Source organism: Melospiza melodia, chromosome 11, assembly GCF_035770615.1.
Source record: "Melospiza melodia melodia isolate bMelMel2 chromosome 11, bMelMel2.pri, whole genome shotgun sequence".
In the NCBI taxonomy this organism is placed as follows: Eukaryota; Metazoa; Chordata; class Aves; order Passeriformes; family Passerellidae; genus Melospiza; species Melospiza melodia.
This window is the reverse complement of record NC_086204.1, coordinates 22,173,994-22,194,920: the sequence shown is the minus strand read 5'-3', so window position 1 is coordinate 22,194,920 and position 20,927 is coordinate 22,173,994. Positions and strand designations below refer to the sequence as shown.

The 20,927-nt window shown below is 54.7% G+C and overlaps 2 protein-coding genes across 2 annotated transcripts in view; one reads left to right on the top strand and one right to left on the bottom strand.

Annotated features, from left to right (window-relative positions):
• The window catches only part of ZSWIM5 (zinc finger SWIM-type containing 5), a 97,592-nt gene extending 81,489 nt beyond the window's left edge, over nt 1-16,103 (top strand). Inside the window, exons 6-14 of the mRNA XM_063165982.1 lie at nt 1,428-1,604; nt 4,281-4,427; nt 7,323-7,460; nt 7,922-8,182; nt 8,580-8,715; nt 10,447-10,604; nt 12,719-12,882; nt 13,187-13,268; nt 13,688-16,103. Coding sequence (XP_063022052.1) covers nt 1,428-1,604; nt 4,281-4,427; nt 7,323-7,460; nt 7,922-8,182; nt 8,580-8,715; nt 10,447-10,604; nt 12,719-12,882; nt 13,187-13,268; nt 13,688-14,550 — 2,126 coding nt within the window. The 3' untranslated portion in view covers nt 14,551-16,103. The remainder of the gene's footprint in view (nt 1-1,427; nt 1,605-4,280; nt 4,428-7,322; nt 7,461-7,921; nt 8,183-8,579; nt 8,716-10,446; nt 10,605-12,718; nt 12,883-13,186; nt 13,269-13,687) is intronic.
• A 978-nt stretch (nt 16,104-17,081) lies between these two features.
• Nucleotides 17,082-20,884, bottom strand: UROD (uroporphyrinogen decarboxylase). The gene is given in 11 exon segments (XM_063165985.1): nt 17,082-17,354; nt 17,522-17,588; nt 17,845-17,945; nt 18,088-18,225; nt 18,500-18,661; nt 18,904-19,101; nt 19,200-19,262; nt 19,461-19,540; nt 19,618-19,730; nt 20,617-20,774; nt 20,777-20,884. Coding segments are annotated over 11 exon segments (1,338 nt in total). The 5' UTR covers nt 20,870-20,884; the 3' UTR covers nt 17,082-17,189.
• Nucleotides 20,885-20,927: the final 43 nt, after the last annotated feature.

Below are 20,927 nucleotides of genomic sequence, written 5' to 3'. Positions count from 1 at the left end.
CTCAGGGAGCAGCTTAATTTAACCTGGCCTTGCTCCATGTCCTGCATCAGTCCCAGGACTGCCCCCCGATGTTCCCAGCTCTCCCAAGGATTTGCTCTGGCATTTGGGGAAGGTTGCTAGGGCTGAACAGGTCATTTGTTTTAGACCTTCAGGGAGTTCCCAAAGCACATGCCAGGGATGTCTCTTTCTCTTGTCCCTGTGCTCCTGCCTCTCCAAGAAGGGGACTGAAAGCAGCCCAGATCCTGGAGGTGTCCTGGGGTTCATGTTTGTGCATATGCAAATACTGCTCCAGATTGTTGACAGCCTCTTTTATTACTGAAGAACAGCTGATTCTTGAAATCCTTCCTGGTAAAGTGAGCAGCCTTGGTTCTCAACATACAAACACCTGTTTAATTTCTCTCCACCTCAGGGTGCCTGCAGCATTCCGGCTAATTGCTTGTTGCCATCGTTTCCGGAGCATGTTTACCCAGCCTCCCTGGATCAGCTTTGAACAGTGCCTTTTGTTTTCCACCCTTGAATGCCTTTAGCTCAGCCCCTCTTGCTCTTGTGGGTTGCAGGACCTAACATGGAACGTTGCACCCCCTTTGGGGCTTCCCATTTTGCAGCCTGCCAGCTGTGTTTGGCCTTCATGATCCAGTGTGGCTGGAGTGATAGTGGGATTGCTCCAGACAGGTTTTTTCCTCATATCAAACCATTTGTCTTGATTGGTCTGGATGGGGTAAAATGCTAATCTAGCATTTGGTAGTTTCAGAAAGGCCCGTGAAGTTACAGAGCAGCTCTGAAGAGGAGCAGATATCCGGTGCAGGGCAGCAGTGGGGTTTCAGATGATGCTGTCTCCTCCGTTCCAGCCCTCTCACATGGCCCACAGAGGCTGCTGGGGGTGGTGGGTTCCCCCAGTCACTGGGAGGCAGCTGAGACACACTCGTGTGGTTCCCTTCGTGGCTTCATGTGCTGCTAATCTAAGAAGCTGCAGTTCAGTGCAGCTGAGACTGTGTTGGAGCAGAGGAGGAGAGCTCATGGTGCTTGCAGGGCAGTAATGCTGAGGAAGCCCAGTCCTGACCCAGGGGCAGCTGCCTGCATGCTCAGTGTCACAGGGGAGGGAGCACACTACCAGGTTTCAAGGCATCAGCCTGGTGTGTGACAGTGGATTGTGGTCACAGAGCAAATGGGTGGGTGGTGCCTGCCTCTTTTCTCACCTCTCTGACCAAGTCAGCTATTCTAGCAAATGACTTAGCAATGCTGTCTGAGGAGACATTAGTCAGCAGAAGTATCCAAAGCCAGAGCCCATGTCCCTCCCAGAAACTACTGGGGTGAGACCAGGTTTTGCTGTCATTGTAAAGGCAGAGCTGTGCCCAGGGAGGTCGTGTCTGGGAGGAGGAGCAGGCTGCCCCTGCCCCAGCAGGGCACTGATGTTTTTCCCTTTGCAGACTCCCTGGCCAGGCCCAGACGGACGGTGTTCACGCGGGCCATCGAGGGCTGTGACCTGCACTGGCAGGACAGCCACCTGCAGCGCATCATCAGCAGCGACTTCTACGTGTCCCCCTCCTACCAGCGGGAGGGGGAGAGCCTCCTCTTCAACTCCCAGGGACAGCCCCTGTGGCTGGGTGAGCATCCAAAGCAGCAGCCCCTCTCATGGCCTGTGTGGGTTGGGTTTCTAGTGGAGAGGAGTCACCTGAGGCTGCCCTGGCTCCTTGCAATTCCTGCATCTTAGACTGAAATTGCTGCCCTGGCCCTTAGCCTGAGGAGTGGGGGGAGCAGAAGAATTCAGTGCCCACCCACGCCCCAGCCACAATCCTTAGAGCAATCTCCACATATTTACAGTCTGGCCTTCTCTCGGGCAGTTTGGACCAAGCTCATCATGTCCCTTTTTATCCTGCCAGTGTTTAGCTGTCCCCAGAGCAACCTCTCACTGTTTCCAGTACAGAGGGTCTGGACACTTAAAGTCTCTTGAAAATTGACTGCAAAAGCACAGCTGTATCCTGCAGATTTTCTGTTTCCTCCTCTCCCCTTCTTGTTAATCTTCTCTTAAAGGCAACTAGGCGTCAGTACAATTAAGCCTCATGGGAGCTTAAGGTGTACTGGGCCAGGCAAGCCCAGAGGCCTCCTGTGTTGTAGGCTTTTAGCCCAAGTACCTCAAGCCATACAAATTCTTCTCTCCTGCAAAGTCATCACCCCAGGCAGATCTGTGGACCCTCAACAGTTACTTGCCTGGGATGAGAATGAGTGACATGAAGGGCTTGGGGGGGAACCTGATGTGGCTGTCAGCCCTAAGACAGACCCCAAAATGGAAGACACAAGTCCCCACCCACCTTCAGGAAGGGGGAATTACTTATTCCCTGCAGTCCAAGAGTTGAGTATATGAACACAAAACAGGTCAGAGCCCACCATTGCACTGTTGTCCACTCCAGAAGCTGGGGTCTGCCACAAGGAAAGAGAATATTTAAAGTTGTCTAGAGATGTAGTTTCTGGAGTAACAGGCACTAGGTTGCTGTTAATGCCAGGAGATAGGAAGGGCTCAAATCTAGGCTGTTGGTACACCTTAGCTGGAACAGGAGAGGATATTTCTGCTCTGGGAAGAGTTCTGGGCAGCTGCAGGCAGGAGATCCCCGTCCCACACAGCCACAGGCAGCAGTGCTGGGTTAGTGCATCCATGGACTCCATCTAGAAGGGATGTGGTGGCCACAGCTCCCCTCTCCTGAGCCTAGTCTGGGTTCTGGTGAGCCCTTTTCCCCAGCTGGTTGGTGCATGCTATTTTTCTGATGCATTTGCCTTGATTTTTGGATTTTGCGCTTTTGCTTTCTTGGCACCTCTTCAGGGACTCAGTGCTGGGAGAGGAGGGTGATTTGTCAGCAACTTCCAGTGATGAATTCAGTGAGAAGATGAATATTTCATCCATTTAGCAAATGAATAGAGGGAGCAATAAGAAGCTCTTTTACAGATGTGTTTGTTCTGAAATCTCTTCCTCATGTATTCCTTGTGGTGGGTGACCTTTGGGATATGGATACCCCATTTGTGGAGGTGGTTGTCTGCATTTCCAGAGCTTTCTGAAGTCTTCCAGGAATAGAAATTATCCCTCTACGATAACTTCAGATCATCTGTGTTTGCCTGGGTTTTTTTCTCCCCTTGGTAGGACATTTTGAAAGAAAATGGGATTTTTGCTGCTTGTTATGCAGCATGTCATGTCATCTGCTCCTGCTAATTTCTCACTCAGTCATAATCCTCTCCACAGTTGCTTGTGATTTCAGGTGAGCAATAAGCAGCGGGAGCAGATGAATTCCTAAGCAACTGTGAGTCTTGGGAGGGGGTTTAGTGCAACTGTTCCTAATAATAAAACACCAGGTAGGAGAACTGCAGAGGAGACAGGATGTCTGCAGAGCTCAATCCATGGAGGTGTCAGGGAGTCACTTCTAAGCATCACCCCACGTCTGCCAGTGCCCCCAGCACAGTGCTGGATGCCCAGCCTCACCCTGTGCCCTGAGAGCAGTGAGAGAAATCGAGATAAGCCATGCAGGTTTTAGGAGAAATGAGTGGCAGGGCTGTAACAGGCAGCGTTGGAGCTGTGGTACTGCAGCAATGGTGTGTTGGAAATGCTGCCATTAGATAAGCTTTGTGGAGGTGGGGATTTAGGTACTGACGTGGCTGCTGTGGGTTGAAAGTGGCAGGAGTCCCGTTAGTATTCCTGGTAGGCATCCTTTCCAGGAGCAGGGAGAAAGGGATGAATTCAAGACAGGAAGCAAGAGTTTAGCTCAGGTGTGGGGAACATGAGTAGAGGGTGGCCCATGAGTGCCGTCCTGTCAATGCCTGTGCTCCTGTGGTTCAGCTGTGCCCCTGTTCCTGGGGAACATGAGTAGAAGGAGGCCCATGAATGCCATCCTGTCAATGCCTGTGGTTCAGCCATGCCCTGTTCTGGGGAACATGAGTAGAAGGAGGCCCATGAATGCCATCCTGTCAATGCCTGTGGTTCAGCCATGCCCTGTTCTGGGGAACATGAGTAGAAGGAGGCCCATGAATGCCATCCTGTCAATGCCTGTGGTTCAGCCGTGCCCTGTTCCTGGGGCACATGAGTAGAAGGAGGCCCATGAGTGCCGTCCTGTCAATGCCTGTGGTTCAGCCGTGCCCTGTTCTGGGGAACATGAGTAGAGGGTGGCCCATGAATGCCATCCTGTCAATGCCTGTGGTTCAGCCATGCCCTGTTCTGGGGAACATGAGTAGAGGGTGGCCTATGAGAGCCATCCTGTCAATGCCTGTGGTTCAGCCGTGCCCTGTTCCTTGCCTTGCAGAGCACGTGCCCACGGCCTGCGCTCGGGTGGATGCGCTGCGCTCCCACGGCTACCCCAGAGAGGCTCTCCGACTCACTGTTGCCATCATCAACACCCTGCGACTGCAGCAGCAAAGGCAGCTGGAAATATACAAGCATCAGAAGAAAGGTATGAGTAGAGCTATGTGACAAGTGCCTTGTGACGTTTGGCTGGGGTATCTCTCTTGGAAATGTCTTTTTTCCAAATATCCAGCCTGGATGTGCAACGATGTTCTGAGGGAACTTAGGAATAAAACGAGGATGTATCATCATTGGAAGGAGGGTCAGGTGTCTCACGAAGTATTTAAGGGGGTTGCTAGGGTATGTTGGAAAAAAACTTGACATGTCAAAGCTCAGTTCGAACTTAATTTGGCAACTTTTGTAAAGGATAATTAAAAATGTTTTTACAAATACACTGACACCAAAAAGAAGGGTAAGACCAACCTTTGTTCTGTACTGGATGTGGGAGGGAACTCAGTAACTGCAGATGAGGAGAAGGTGGAAATGCTTAACACCTTCTTTGCCTCAGTCTTTAGTGGGAAGATGGCTTGTCCTCAGGACAGCTGTCCTCCTGGGCTGGTAGATGGTGTCAAGGGAGCAGAATGGGCCCCCTGGTATCCAGGAAGAGGGAGTCAGAGAACTGCTGACCTGCTTGGATGTTCATAAATCTATGAGACCAGAGAGGATCCACCCCAGGGTGATGAGGGAGCTGGCAGATGAGCTTGTGAAGCCACTCTCTGTCATTTACCAACAGTCCTCTCTCACTGGTGAGGTTCCAAATGTCTGGAAGCTGGCCAGTGTGACACCCATTCACAAAAAGGGTAGGAAGGAGGATCCTGGTAATTACAGGCCAGTTAGCCTGACCTCAGTACCTGATAAGGTTTATATTGAGTGTCATCACACAGCACTCACAGGATGGCCAGGGTATCAGAGTCACCCAGCAGGGGTTTAGGAGGGGTAGGTTGTGTTTGACCAACCTGGTCTCCTTTCATGACCAGGTGACCCTCCTGGTGGATGTTCTGTACCTGTACTTCAGCAAGGCCTTTGGCACTGTCTCCCACAGCACTCTCCTGGAAAAGCTGCAGCCCACAGCTGGGACAGGAGCACTCTGTGCTGGGTTAGGACCTGGCTGGATGGCCAGGCCCAGAGAGTGCTGGTGAGGGTGCTGCATCCAGCTGCCAGCCAGGCACCAGTAGTGTCCCTCAGGGATCTGTGCTGGGGCCAGTTCTGTTCAATATTTTTATTGATGACATGGATGAGGGGATTGAGTCTTTCATTAGTAGATTTGCAGATGACACTAAGCTGGGAGTGTGTGTCAATGTATTGGAAGGTAGGAGGGCTCTGCAGAGAGACCTGGAATGGTTTGATGGATGGGTAGAGTCCAATAAGATAAAGTTTAATAAGTCCAAGTGCCAAGTGCTGCATTTTGGCCACAATAACCCCCTGCAGCATTATAGGCTGGGGATGGTGTGGCTGGACTGTGCCCAGGCAGAAAGGAACCTGGGGGTGCTGGTCAGCAGCTGACTGACCGTGAGCCAGCAGTGTGTCCTGGTGGCCAGGAAGGCCAAGGGCTCCTGGTCTGGATCAGGGATAGTGTGGCCAGCAGGAGCAGGGAGGTCATTCTGCCCCTGTACTTGGCACTGGTGAGGCCACACCTTGAGTGCTGTGTCCAGTCCTGGCCCCTCAGTTTGGGAAGGACGTTGGGACCCTTGAGTGTGTCCAGAGGAGGCCACGAGGCTGGAGGGGGGCTGGGAACACAAACCCTGTGAGGAACAATTGAGGGATCTGGGGGTGTTTAGCCTGGAGAAAAGGAGACTCAGGGCTGACCTTATCACTCTCTACAACTCCCTGAAAGGTGGCTGTGCTCAGGTGGGGTTGTTCTCTTTCTCCAGGCAGCACTGACAGAACCAGAGGTCACAGTCTCAAGCTGCATCAAGGGAAATACAGGTTGGGTATTAGGGTATTATTAAACTTTCATATAGTTTTTTATGAAAGGGTGATAAAGTTCTGGAATGGCCTGCCCGGGGAGGTGATGGAGTCACCATCCCTGGATGTGTTAAGGAGAAGACTGGGTGTGGCACTTAGTGCCACGGTTTAGTTGAGGTGTTAGGGCATGGGTTAGACACAGTGATCTTGAAGGTCTCTTCCAGCCTAGTGATTGTATAACAGAATTGTGCTGCCCCATTCAGAGTGGCAGAGATGGGCAGCACTGCAGGGGACTGCTTATGTCCTAGGAAGACAGACTGAGTTGCTTGAGCCAAGCTGAGTTGATATCCATATACTAAGGACAGAGCTGCCCACATGCTGTCTTCAGGCTGCTGCAGTGGGGATGTTCTTATACCCACTGTTGCTGTGTCTGGTTGCCTGTGAGGGTTGCCCAGGCAAGAGCTGCCTGCGTTAAAGAGGAGCTGCCTGACTGCAGAGCAGCAGTAACTGGCTGTGTGTGCTACTTCCACCTTGCATTTCCTGAGTCAGTGTACCAGGAGACAAGCCCAGTGTTCCTCCTTTTGCAGTTGCAGTTGGCAGGGAGCCGGGGTCAGTTACTGCAGTGCTGCTGAAGGTCAGCGACTCCTGGTCCTTGCCAGCTCAGCCAGCTTGAGATCACCAAAAGATGAAATTTTAAGAATCACTGGAAGTCTTGGTCATCTCAGGAGAGATTTCTGCTTGTGTTTCCAGAACATTCAGGCTGCCATTGCGAATCAGTCCATGAGCTGCAGGTCTGGCATTATAGACCTTTTATTTGGGACTCTGCAGACCCTCATGTCCCCTTGGAACTGAGAATGAGTTGCTGCATCTTATGTGGCCTTAGGGACACCTCTTTTGTGTCTGTGCCTGCTCCCTCAGTTGTCTGTGCAGAGTGGCTTCTCCTTGCCCTCATGAACTACCACACCAGAGTTGGCCCTAGAGGTTTCTGTGATGCAATTTGTGGGATAAGAAAAGTCCTCTGGTCTCAGAAGCCTCTCTGGGTGCAGAACTTGCCTTTAAATTGCTTACTTTTACCATTATTCTGTTCTATTTTATCCAGAACTGTTGCAGAGAGGAGCAACAACCATCACCAACCTGGAGGGCTGGGTAGGCCACCCTCTGAACCCCATCGGCTGCCTCTTTCTCACCCTGACTGAAGCTTGTAGATTAGAAGAGGAAAATTGCCTTGAAATTTCAGGTACCAAGTGTTCCTCCTGGATCCCTTCCTGGTGTCTGTGGCTGAGGTGGGTGCAGATCTGGGGCTCTGGACATCTGGACTCTGAGTGCTCCCTCTCCACCTTGGCAGGAGCACCAGGGCAGAGCTGTAGAGAAGGAAGGTAGTGAGTAGAGAGAAATAGAGTTTTCTCAGCCCCAGGGTTTGCAGCCAGAGCAGAGCAGGTCCAAGGGAAGGCTCTGGTGTCAGCTGTGCACCCTGTTGCACATGTCTTGGGTCTCCTGCATCTCCTTGTGAGAGCAGGAAGGGAGGATGAAGCCCACATCTCCTTCAGGGAGTTTTCATCTGTTGTTTCTGGGTAACTGAAAGCAGGCAGGAAGGGAAGTGTGGGTCTTGCTTCTGAAGTGAGAGATTTTTCTCTGCAATGCTTCTGCTCTCTGGGATCACTCTTCTAACCCCACTGCATCTCCTCTCCCTGCTTTCAGACGCTGGGGACTCCAAACCACCAGTGTATCAACACGTGCCCGTTGTGACCGGCAGCCAGGACGGTGACGAGTCCTACCTGTCCCTGGCCTTAGAGGTGGCCCTGATGGGGATGGGTCAGCAGAGAGTGATGCCCGAAGGTCTCTATGCCCAGGACAAGGTGTGCCGCAATGAGGAGCAGATCATTGCCCGCCTGCAGGACCTGGAGCTGGACCCAGTGCTGGTGCAGACCCTGAGGAAGCAGTGCATCTTGCTGCTGGAAGGTGGGGCCTTGGCTCATCTAGCTGACTTTTGTGTCTTAGCCAAGTGTTGGTAACGTCTCTGAGGTGCCCTTTTCAAAATTTATGCACATCCTGATTCTTCCTTTCTGGATGTGGTGCAGAGCCTGTAGGATGGCTGCTCTGCCCCATCACCTGGAAAAGCAAGGGTTTGTTGGCATCCCTAGAAAAAGACCAAGTCAGAGGCAATATGGAGAAGGGTACTGAGCACATGGCTTTAGTTTCTTATTTTCTTTTAGAAAAGGAAAGAGCTTCCCTGGATCCAACTTGAGTAACACTCCAGGGAGCTGAACAGCAGATCCTCAGAGCTTTGGGGTGGTGCAGACCCCAGCCACAGATCCTGCTGGGCTAATTATGGCTGATGGGCTCTGCTTCTGCCTAGGTGGTCCCTTCAGCGGCTTGGGAGAAGTCATCCACCGGGAGAGCGTCCCCATGCACACCTTTGCCAAATACCTGTTCTCTGCCCTGCTGCCCCATGATGCTGACCTGGCATACAAGCTGGCTTTGCGGGCCATGAGGTTGGTGCATGTTTAATTCTGTCTCTGCTCCCCTTTTTGCCTCTCTCCTGTGCTTGTTGGGAAGCTGGGATGCTTTGCAACTTTAGAGCAGGGATGGGAGTGGAGACAGGCTTGCTGTCCATGGGATCTTTTGCAGTGTGTAGGACTACTGGGCACAGCAGCAGTGCAGAGAGGTTCCTGCTCTCCATTTGGGTGATTCCTGGTTTATAAATTCCATTTGTACAGATTTTTATGGGTCCAATAATGTCTGCTGGCCCAGCCCTCCACCCAGCCACTCGCTGCAGGCTGGGCCTGCCTGCCCCTGTGACAGGGGCATCCTCTGCCAGAGCAGGTCCCAGGCACACACAGGACTGTCATCTGCCTTCTGTCTGCCAGGCCTCGGGCACCCTGCAGCCTTCCCTGCCTGCAACAAGGGCTGTTATCCTGGCACAGATGGGTGGATGGTTTGCCCTGGGCTCCAGGGTGTCACAGAGCCAGGTGGAGAGCACAGTTCCACCCTGTTCTCCATTAAAACCCATCTCTGTCTCGGGGACTGGGGAAACAGCTGATGCTGAGAGCTGCCCTATCTCCTTCCCCAGTCCATGACACACTTCAAACATCACCCTGTGTATTGTTTTGGCAGGGACTGGGTGGGTCTTGAAAAAGCTGGAATTTCCTAAACAAGTCAATGCTTGGAGCACTGTCAACTCCAGAACATCCCAGTGCTCTCTCCTTCTACCACTGTTATAAGTCCTGGCACAGAGCATTGCCTTTTTTCAGCATTTCCTCAGTGAAATGGAATGGGTCATCTCTCTCCAGCACTGGGGGGAAGTTTGAAATCCCCGTATTCTGGAAAGAGCTGCTCAGGAGGACAACCAGTCCTAATAAGCAGCCAGGGGCCTCTGTGTTGTGTAGAAGCACCATGTCCTGGCAAACCTGAGACCTCTGGCTGTTGAACAGGACTGAGGGCCCCAGCTATGCCATCTGTTAATGCCCATCCCCTGCTCCCAGCTAGGACTCCCTGTCTTGGGGTATCTGTGTCCAGGGCTGGAAAAGTTGGGCTTCTGCTGCCTTGTGGTTATCTCAAGCCTGCGAGTGAGGATAGCAGAGACATTTGGATGCTCTTCATGTCCAGGCTGCAGTTTCCCTTCTGCATAACTAGCTGTCAAGTTAGCAACACCAGCACCAACTCAGGGGTTTAGCATTTGTCACCATGGCTGGTGACTTGAGAATCCTGCTCCCTTTCTTCAGGGTTGCTTCTCCCCCAGGTTTTCCAGGCTTTTGGATGTGCCCACAAAAATAGGCAACCTAACCTGGCTGCAGAGGCCCTGGAGAAATGTGCTGCTGCTTCTGATCATAACCAAGCATTTTAAGAAGAACCAGATGATACAGTCAGGAGTTCTGCCGGGTGCTTTGACATGAAAGGAGCAGGAGGGGAGGAGGGATTTTACTTCTTTTTCTTCCTTTTTATTTTTCTCTGAGGTCTGTGCTTTTCCTTACAAGTTTATAAATCACTCCGTGGATCTTTCTCCCCCCTTTCAAGTCAGTCTCAGATTGATCCCCGTGCCCATGTGCTGAGCACGCAGCCCGGGGAGCCGCACACGTGCACGGCAGCAGGATGTGTTCAAAGGCATTGCTGCAGGCAGCTGCCTCCAGGCAGCCCCTGCCTCGCCTTGGCAGCACCTCAGGGACAGGAGGTGAGGCTGGGGCTGGGCTGGGCTCTCATGGTACCTCCTCCTGCTTGCCCTTCAGGTTGCCTGTCCTGGAGACCACGGCCCCATCCGGCGACGTGACCCACCCTCACCACCTGGTGTCGGTGGTGCCCAGCAGGTACCCGCGCTGGTTCACCCTGGGGCACCTGGAGTCACAGCAGTGCGAGCTCGCCTCCACCATGCTCACGGCAGCCAAAGGTTGGTGGCAGGGAGTTTGGGACAGGGTTGGTGGGATGATGGTGCACAAGAGCATGGAAGAGTTTTGCCTGGAGAGAGGAGGGAGCTGTTGTTTCTGCTGGCACTGGCCCCAGTGGTGCCCCACTAGCAACCTGCTGTGGGCAGGGCATGATGAGCTGGCCTTGAGAATCTGGGCTTTCTGGGTTCTTGTCCCAAAGGGCTTGTGGTCCAGCAGGGCAGGATGGGAATTTCCAATGAGGTGCAGGCAGGCCTTGAAGCCATGGTGCTGCAGGTCCTGGGTAGTGCCCCATGTGATGCAGGACCATGCCTGCTCAGCAGCACAGCCAGCTGCCAGGCCAGCAGTCCCTGCCAGGCATGCCATGAGGTCATGCCATGGTTTAGTTTGAAGCTGTTTATCCTTTCACGTCTGGTTTGTCTCTTCCACCCTGTGGTGATGATCCTGCACAGGCTGTGGGAGAGAGAAGGGCTCCCTGTGCACCAAAGCAAAAGTGGCTTTTGCTGGACATGTAATCAGCAGTGCTGAGTAGGACACTTTGGTCCCAGCTGCAAGGGGCTCATGAAACACCTCACTGGTCTCTTGGGCCTCTTCAGTTTCTGCCCAGGCACTGTTACGGAGGAGAGCACAGGCTTTTCATTAGACATCCTCCTGACCAGAAACCAACCCCATCAGGGTGGCAAGAGTCTTGTGTCCCATGAGGGTCAGTGAGCCAAGCAGTTACCACTGCCCTCTGATGTCCTGGTGCTGCCAGCCTGACAGGGAATGTTTTTTTTTCTTAGTGAGAGGGAAGGGAAATGAGCTGTCAGAAAGCTCCAACCTTGCTGCCTTGGCAGCCTCTTCTCTCCTTCCAGCCTCCTCCTCTAGGCTGCTTTACCAGGGCTGATGGTGTTCTGCCCGATTTGCAGTGCTCAGATGAAGAGCTGGTACTTGGCTTATCCTTCAGGTATTTTTCTCCCAGTGCCTAATGGGATGAGGTTTTTATGTTGGGGATGTAGGGCTGTTGGATTGCATTTGTTTTTCCAACTGTCCCCTTCCTCAGGTGTTCCCCTGCTGCAGCATGTCCCAGTGTGATCCTGCAGCCTCTCTTGCCCACGCCCCTACGAGCCATTTTAGGGAGGCTTGGATTTTGGTGGCAGTGCAAGTGGCTGTGGTGGGTGGCAGGTGATATCTTTAGCTATGAGTCACCCGAGATGTCTCCGTGTGTCCAGGTGCAGCACTGGGTTTTTCACACTGCTGTGCATGATTTGGTTGTCTTTGCATGAGGTTCATCTGCTAAGTCTATGAGTAGGAGTAGAAATGAAGCTGGAACCTAATGTGGCATGTTAGCACCTCTGGTGTGCACATATCCCAAAGGTCCCACTCCCCACTCTGCATCCCACAGGCACTGATAGGAGGATAGGTGCAGATCATGATATTAATATGCCTTGGTGTGTCCCTCTTCCAAGATCCTGCCCCATCTCCTGGTGCCATCATATATCCTAGCACCCACAACCTCCTGTAGCAGAAGTACTGCAGCACCATTGGGTATTGTGTCATGAACTCCCTTCTTTGGGGATAGCTCAGCCTGTCTCAGTTGTGAGTGCTGTGTGCCTGACCTGGGACATCAAGGACCAAGGTGCAGCAAGTCTGGGTAACCTCAGCCCAGCCTTGCAGAGGGAAATTGCTGGGCAAGACAGTGTGTGTGCAGCAAACAGCTTTTCCTCTTCTTCCTAATGTTCCTGGATGAAGACTGATGTTTTTGCAGCCATTCAATGCTAGGCATCTCCCCAAACCCCTCCTTTTCTGGGAAGAAGCTGCTGTACAGCTGTCAAACTTGAAGCCAGGGTGGAACGTCCAGGTGCCTGGAGATGTCTGCTAAAGACAGGACGTGTCTGGGATCACTCAGGTTTGTTTGTCCTCTATGTGAGAGGATGAACTTGAGTGAGGACGCTTGCTGTATCACTTCCTGGGGAGGGTGCTCCATTTTAGACTGTTGGACTGCAGGGCCTGATCCAGCATCACTGTGTGTCCCTCTGTGTGTGTGTCCAGAGGGCTGGCTGTGGTGCAGGCAAGACATGGGCCTCCAGGGCAAGTTGGAGGGTGCCTGAGCCATCTGACCGTTCTTGCTTGCTCCCAGGGGACATGCTGCGCCTACGCACGGTGCTGGAGGCCATCCAGAAAAACATCCACTCCTCCTCCTTGATCTTCAAGCTGGCTCAGGATGCATTCAAGATTGCTACGCCAGCAGACAGCAACTCTGACACGACCCTGCTCAATGTGGCGCTGGAACTGGGGCTCCAGGTACAGGATGATGCTGGGGATGCTGTGGCCCTTCAGCCCCTTTTGCTGTGGCAGCTGTGCTGGTTATGGTCTTCCACCAAGCAGGGTGTCCCCTGTGGATGGAGTAAATTGATCCCTGCATGGTCCTGAGCAGGGGACCTAGCCCTGGGAAACCCCTGTGCTCACTGTGGTTTGGGTGGAGGTGAGGCAGTGCCAGGTAGTTGGTAGCCAGTTGAACCAGAGGGATTTTTGGGGAGCACTGCTCTGTTGGGTGGCCTCACTAGAGCCCTGCAGGGCAGCCAGTCACCCCAGGTTTGCCTCGCAGGTGATGCGCATGACGCTGTCCACGCTCAACTGGCGGCGGCGGGAGATGGTGAGGTGGCTGGTGACGTGCGCTACTGAAGTGGGTGAGTTCCATGTGCGCTGGGGGATCTGGCCTGCGTGCAGTGGGAGCAGGGCTGGGCATGGAGATCCTTGGGTCATGCCTAGCCCTGAGCATCTGAGTTCCCCTGAGTCTTTCATTTCTTTTTGGGTAACTGAATTTACCTCAGAGCACCAGTTGACAGGGCTGGGACTGCAGCAGTGGCCGGTTTTGAGACTTGGATGGGTTCCCTGTACCTGGCCTAGGCCAGTGGTGGTCTCTGTGCCCTGCAGCATGGCAGTATGGGTGGGCTTCTGCCTGTCCCCCTCTGCCCTGTCTCTTGGGGCAGAGGCAGCAGCTCAGCACTGCTGTGGGCTGTTTTTGCCTTGTCTCTGGGTCGCAGAGGTGCCCCATGAACTCAGTCAGGTTTCAAGGATATGCTCTGACCCTGGTCTTTTCTTGCAGGAGTGAGGGCCCTGGTGAGCATCCTGCAGAGCTGGTACTCACTGTTCACTCCCACGGAAGCCACCAGCATTGTGGCGGCCACAGTGATGTCCCACAACACCATCCTGCGCCTGAGCCTGGACTACCCACAGCGGGAAGAGCTGGCCAGCTGTGCCCGCACTCTGGCCCTGCAGTGCGCTATGAAGGACCCTCAGAACTGCGCCCTGTCTGCCCTGACCCTCTGCGAGAAGGACCACATCGCCTTTGAGACCGCCTACCAGATCGTCATTGACGCCGCCTCCACCGGCATGACCTACACCCAGCTGTTCACCATCGCCCGCTACATGGAGCACCGGGGCTACCCACTGCGAGCCTTCAAACTGGCCTCCTTGGCCATGACACATCTCAACCTGGCCTACAACCAGGACACGCACCCAGCCATCAATGATGTGCTCTGGGCCTGCGCCTTGAGCCACTCTCTGGGCAAAAACGAGCTGGCGGCCATCATCCCGCTGGTGGTGAAGAGCGTGCACTGTGCCACGGTGCTCTCGGACATCCTTCGGCGCTGCACCATGACAGCGCCCGGGCTGGCCGGCATCCCTGGGCGCAGGAACTCGGGGAAGCTGATGTCCACTGACAAAGCCCCCCTGCGGCAGCTGCTGGACGCCACGATAAGCGCCTACATCAACACCACCCACTCCCGGCTCACCCACATCAGCCCGCGGCACTATGGGGAGTTCATCGAGTTCCTCAGCAAGGCCAGGGAGACCTTCCTCCTGGCACAGGACGGGCACATACAGTTCGCCCAATTCATTGACAATCTTAAACAAATCTACAAAGGCAAGAAAAAACTGATGCTGCTGGTGCGAGAACGGTTTGGGTGAGCCCCGGCTCCTGCCATGCTCACTGGCAGGGTCTGGCCGCAGCACGGGGACTAGGGAGAGAAGAAGGAAGGAAAGTGGAGATCAGCTTCCCCCCATCGGCAGAGGCTGCTCTGTTCTGGTCTTCTGTTTCTTTTTTTTTGTTTGTTTTCTTTTCTTTTTTTTTTTTTTTTTTTTCCTTTTAGTGTTACTCTTTCTTGGATTTAACCATTTTACACACTGAGAGGATCCAGAGATTCCTTGGGCACAAACCAAAAGGCAACCACGGGGAAAAAGGATGGTTTACTCAGCCCCCTGCCCTCCCTTGCCAATACCAAAAGCTAACCTGGAAATCTAATACCTCTTTCCTGAAGGATGTGGTCGCTAGAGGGATACAAAGGTTGCAAAGTGAAAAATCTTTACAATTATGTGGGGAATTTAATGAAACAAAACAAAAAAAAAAAGGAAAAAAAAGCAAGCAAAGAAACCTGCGACACTAGAACCTCATGCGTCACCAAAAGCAATGGCTTTGCAGAGCGCTTCTCCCGCCCGCCCGAGACATGCAAACTCCTCTATTTGTGAAGATACTTCAATAAAAACAAGTAAAAGTAACTGTTCTCAGGGATTGCTTACTAAAAGTAACACAAAAAAAAAGCATTTATGATACTGTAAATATTATAGTATATGTGTCAATTATTAAATTGTAAAGTTATAATTATTTATAATTCTGTCTTTTATTTGGGGGATACTTGAAATTGTTGTGGGCTGGGGCGATTATTTTTATTATTGCTATTATTATTATTATTGTTATTATTATTAAAACTATTATTTAAAAAACCCACACAAAACCACAGACAAAAAGAGGAGGAGGCACGCGAACATTTCTCAGGTTCCCATGGCATCGTCAGCAGCAAGAAGGGTGTGGGGGGGAGGCGAACATCTACTCGACTCACAGCCCTGGGACAGACGGACGGACAGATGGATGGAGGAGCAGCAGCCCAGCAAAGGAAGGAACTCGGGGCGATGCTCACTCGGACACACGCAGATGCTGGCGATGGAGGACTTGGCCCATCGCAGGGCAGGTGCAGGGTGTGAGTGCCTGGGCGGGCACAGGGGCTGCGGCTCCGGGGGAGGGAGGGGCAGCCGCGTCACCTTCCTGCACCGTTCCCAGCTCATTCCAGCTCCGTGGTGCAGCCAAGGCTCGGCCCTTCCCAGCTCACCCGGCGCTGGGGCCACACTCCAGCCCCGGGCCAGTGGCTCTTCAGTTTTGGTTCATTTCTTTGCCAGCAGGTTGGGAGGGCTGGGGGGGGCCAGGGCCGGCCTGGATGGTGACTTGTAGTTGGGGAACGCGCGTTAGTTATCTGCTGTCTGGTTTAATTTTTTGGCAAGTGACTTGTGTCCGCGCTCTGGCCAGGAACCCAATTGTACTCGGTCTGTGTCGCCACCGAAATAGCGGTCTTCAACCAGTCTGTTTTTCTCTTTTTTTCCTTCCCTTTTTTTTTTTTCTTGCGTGCGTGCGTGTATGTGTGTGTGCGACCTCTTCATCTGATGTTTAATAATAAAAGGGATGAACGTTACCGCCTGTGTCTTTCCTGCCTTTCTCTGAAGTTGGGGGGGGTCACCACACTTGTGCAGTGTTGCAGCCACCTGTGGTAGCCAGCTCCCACAGAGGGGGACAGAGCAGGGACAGGGCACCCTGGTTGCTTCTGGGTGCAACTCCCTGCCATGTACAATGTTAGTAGGTCCTTGCCCCTGCTGGAGACACTGCCCTATCCATGCCAGCTAGACCAGCGTTTCTCCGTGTCTTGATCCGTCCTGCCGCCAGCTTGGACCACAGTGAGTGTGCTACAGTGTGGAATGGGGTGGCAAGGAGTTGTAACTTGGGGTTCCTGGGCTGCTTTTTGCAGGGTTTGCTAAGCCCCAGGCAAGCTTGGCCCTGAGGATCAGAGAAGAGGGGGAGGTGTGCATGGGGGAACACTCTAGGACCAGGGGGGTGGTCCTGAAGAGGCTTTGGGAGCTGGAGGAGGAGGGCCATGGTGCCTCTGTTGCCATCCCAGCCAGTGTGGTAGGGGGCTGGTGGTGCTGTGTCAAAGGTTCTCCTGCCATTTTTGTCTCTCCCAGGTGAGTCCTGCTGGCTCTCCCAGCCCCTTGAGACTAGCCTGGGTTGAGGACACATTGCCCATTTCAACCTGAGCAGGACTGTGGGACAGCTGATGCCGAGTCTCTGCCAGTGGTGGGCTGTGAGCCCCAAGCTCCCAGGCTGTGACCCTGCAAGGCTCAGGCACCCACCTTCCCTAGCAGGGCTGAGCAATGCATCCTCAGGAGATGGCTGTTGTGCCCTGGGCTCACATCCTCTGTTGCAAGCATGGACGCTGCAGCTTGGCAGGGAGAGGCATCCTCCGCAATTTGCTGCCATCCCTGTTCCCCCATTTGGACCTGCAGGATGGGGCTCAGGGGCTCCCCCTCACCACACGTGCTCCTCTAGCAGCCTGCCGTGACGTCCCATCTCCTTCAGGGCCGTCCAGTTCCCCATCCCCCAGCCAGAGCCACACGGCTGCTGCACAGAAGGTCCTGGTTTAATGCTGCAGCCCAGCCTAGAGTGAGCCTTGTGACAACATGGGTGACTGTGCCCAAACCAGAGTCCTGTCCCCAAGGCCCCAGGCTCAGCTGTGCTTGTTGATATGACGGGAATGAGCATGCACGGCTTCCACAAAGGCACCCACATGTTCAGGGTTCATGTCAGGGTAGAGGCCGTGGCCCAGGTTGGCAATATAGCGTTGGGTCCCAAAACTCTCCAACATCTTCTTCACCAGCTCGCCAATCTTCTCCTGTAGGTATGGTAGGAAACCATGTGTCAGACCAATCTGACACGAATCTCAGCTAGCCTGAGGGGACGCTGGGACATGAGCCAGTGCTGCACGTGGCAAAGCTGAGGTAGAAGGCCTTTAACACAGGCTAGAACTAGCCCTAGTTGCTGGGACTAGCCAAGGCTCACCTTGGGTGCATAGAGAGCACATGGATCCAGGTTCCCTTGCAGGGTGACATCTTTTCCTATCTGCGCACTGCAGCAGGGAGGAAACAGGTGAGTTGCTGCATGTGGTAGAGAGACCGAGGGCAGCCAGGTGTGCCTGCAGCCCGCACTGCAGGACACCTAGGACCCCTCAGCACAGCCTTTAGAAGCTGCAGCATGGTGGCCCAACTATCCACACCTTTGGAGCAGCAATGTCCAGGCCTGGGATGTCTCAGGGCAGACGAGGAAGTCAGAGTACCTGGTCTGGGATCCTGCCCAGACACCTGAGCCCTCAGTCAGACTCTTACCGAGCTTCCTGGGGCCGGATGGTCCAGTCGAGACCAACGACCTCGTAACCGGCGTAGGCCAGGTCGCGCAGGGCATAGTGTGCATCCTTGGCAAAGATGATCTGCGGAGGGAGGAGATGGGCACCCACTGTTGTGCCTCAGACCCCTCTCCACAGACTGGACTGAGGGAAGCCAGCACCAGGGGATGCACCCCTCTCCAGCAGTGCCCAGATGTCAGGGTCAATCCAGGCAGCCCTGACTCACCATGGGCACCAGGGGCAGTGCCTCCTCCTTCAGCTTGCTCTTGACAGCCTGGGCAATGTCCCGGATGTAAGGCAGGGCAAAGTCCTGAAACAGCTCTGGGCCCAGGTGCCCTGCATGGGACTCAAACAGCTGGAGTGCCTGCCAGGGACACACATTCCTTTAGGCTGGAAAAGACCTTTAGGATTATTGAGTCTAACAAGCAAGCACTGCCAAATCCAGCAGTAAAGTGTGTCCCCTGGTGCCACATCTACTTGTCTATCAAATACTTCCAGGAATGGTGACTCAACCACTTTCCCATGGGATTGGGAGAGCAGCAACTCAGTCCCTGCTCCTCCTTCCAGTTGCTGGATCCTCTCTTCTCCCTATCCCTTGCCTTCCTTCTTGGCCCTGTCCACACTGCCCCAGGACTCACCTGCGCTCCAGCAGCCACCTGCCCCACCAGGTAGTCGATGATGACATCAGCCAGCAGGCGTAGCAGACGGTGGCTTGCCTCGGGGTGACGGTACAGCCAGCTCTTGGCCTTGGCCATTGTAGTGGAGCCACCACCTTCAATCATGTAGGACATGAGTGTCCACTGTGGGGAGGAGTGAAGTGAGGAGAGTGATGGAGATGAAAGAAGACACAAAGTCCCAGTCACGGTGCTGAAGGTAGGACCTGTGAGCACCCCAGAGCCTGGGGCACAGCTGTTCCTGCACTTAATGCCCCCTGTTACATACCCATGTAGCACCCACAGCTGGGGGTGCCATAGGTGATCTGACCCCAAGAGAGGACAGGAGCCCATCAGGGAAACCCACAGAGAGGAGGCACACTCCTTACCGGTGCCCCCGAGAAGCCGATGAGCGGCACCTTGCCCTCCAGGCTGTGCCGTGTCAGTGTGATGGCCTGGAAGACGTAACCTAACTCTGCAGTGACATCCACCTTCTGTCGCAGTTTCAGCAGATCCTCCACCTCCTTCAGGGGCTCTGTGAATGTGGGTCCTTTGCCAGGGACCATGACAATCTCCATACCCAGTGCCTGGGGACAGGGGAAAATGGAGAAGCAGGAATGGAGCAGCCCTGAATTCTGCCCTGTTACCAGCTGCTGTTCCCTGTGGCATTGGCCATGGCTCTTACCTGGGGCACCACCAAGATGTCAGAGAAGATGATGGCAGCATCCAGGGGGAATCGTCTTAGTGGCTGCACAGAGGAAGAGGAAACGTTAGTGAGGGGTTGCAGCTCCCTTCCCATGGAGGACATGGTCAAGCCCAGGAGGCAGCGGAGTCCCCAAGGGCTGCACAATTTACTGAGGCCATCCAGGATGACCAGAACCAAGGTTTCTCCCCATCCCCATCTGGGCAGACAGAGGGGACACACAGACCCCTGAGTGATGCTTACCTGCAGTGTCAGCTCACAGCACAATTTTGGGCTCCGGCAAGTGGCAAAGAAATCCTGCGACGCCCGTGTCTCCCGAAACTCTACAAGGGACCACCACAAATGTTACCGGGTGCTTGCTGCGGCTCCCTCGCTACCCCCGCACGCCTCCACCGCTAACCTGGCAGGTAGCGCCCCGCCTGCCGCATGCACCACACCGGGGTGTGCTCCGTCTGCTCCCCGCGCGCCGCGCGCAGGAACGTGTCGTTCTTCAGCTTGGGGAAGCCTTTGGGGCTGCGGAGCAAAGAGCAGGAACAGGGTGTCACCCACGAGGGGTCCGGGAGCCCTGCCAGTCCCCCACGACTGCGTGCCAGAGTAAGCGGCTCGTCCCCACTCCCTGACCGCAGAGGCGGCTTGCGCCCAGCTGCGACAAGTGCGATAACTTGTCCCCACCACAGCCCAGGACTTCTTCCTGCTGAGGACCGTGGGCCCCCCGGGAGAGAGGCGAGGTCTGCCCAGGGCCCGCGAGATTAAGTTATCGGGGCCACCAGTTGTTCCTTCCTGGAGAGATTTGGGACGAGCGGGGCGGGCAGTCCTGCATTTCTCCCCGGTCTGTGCCAGGCCACGCGCCCCCAGCCTCCCGGTCCCAAACCTCCCCGTCCCCAAACTCCCGTCCCCAGCCTTACCGTCCCCAAAATCCCGTCCCCAGCCTCCCCGTCCCCAAACTCCCGTCCCCAAGCTCCCCGTGGGCTGTGCGGCTGCTCGAGTCCGGCCTGCACCGGGGAGGGGGACCCCGGCAACCGCAGGAGCTATGGGAACAAAGTCCCCAAAACCTCCATTTGGGACCAGGGACTTAACTAGCACACCAGCGGCCCTGCTGATCCCTCCCAGTGCAGGATCACCTCCCTCCCTCCCTGCCCGAAGCCCCTCCAGTGACCCTGTAGCGGACTCTTGTGCCAGCACCATAATCCCAGAGCCACTCCAGCGCCTCGGCCGGTGTCCGAGAGCCACACCAGTGTCCCCAGTACCGGATCTCAGCGCGAAAGCACAATCCCCAGTGCTCCCACAGTGCCAGATCGCCCTTCCTAGAGGCACACCGGTATCCCCCAGCAAGTGCCGGAACACGGCCCCGTTACCACATTAGGAAGGGACGCAGGCCTGCCCGGTCCCGGTTACTCACAGGAGCCGATCGCCACCCGCCATGCTCCTAAGCCGCTCCCCGCCCTCTCCGTTGCCTCCCGACGCGGCGCGATCCACCCCCATCCCCGTCCCGCCCCCGTCTCCGTCCCGCCCCCGTCTCCGTCCCGCCCCGTCCACGCCGCCATCTCGACGTAGTCCCGCCTCTCCTCACTCCGCCATTTTTCCCCGCCCCTCCGTACGCTGCCATCTTGCCCCGCTGCTAGCTCCTCTGTACGTGGCACGGGCGCCGCCATCTTGCTCTACGTCCGCCCCGCCGGGCGCCGCCATCTTGCCTGTCGGCGGGCGGGGTTC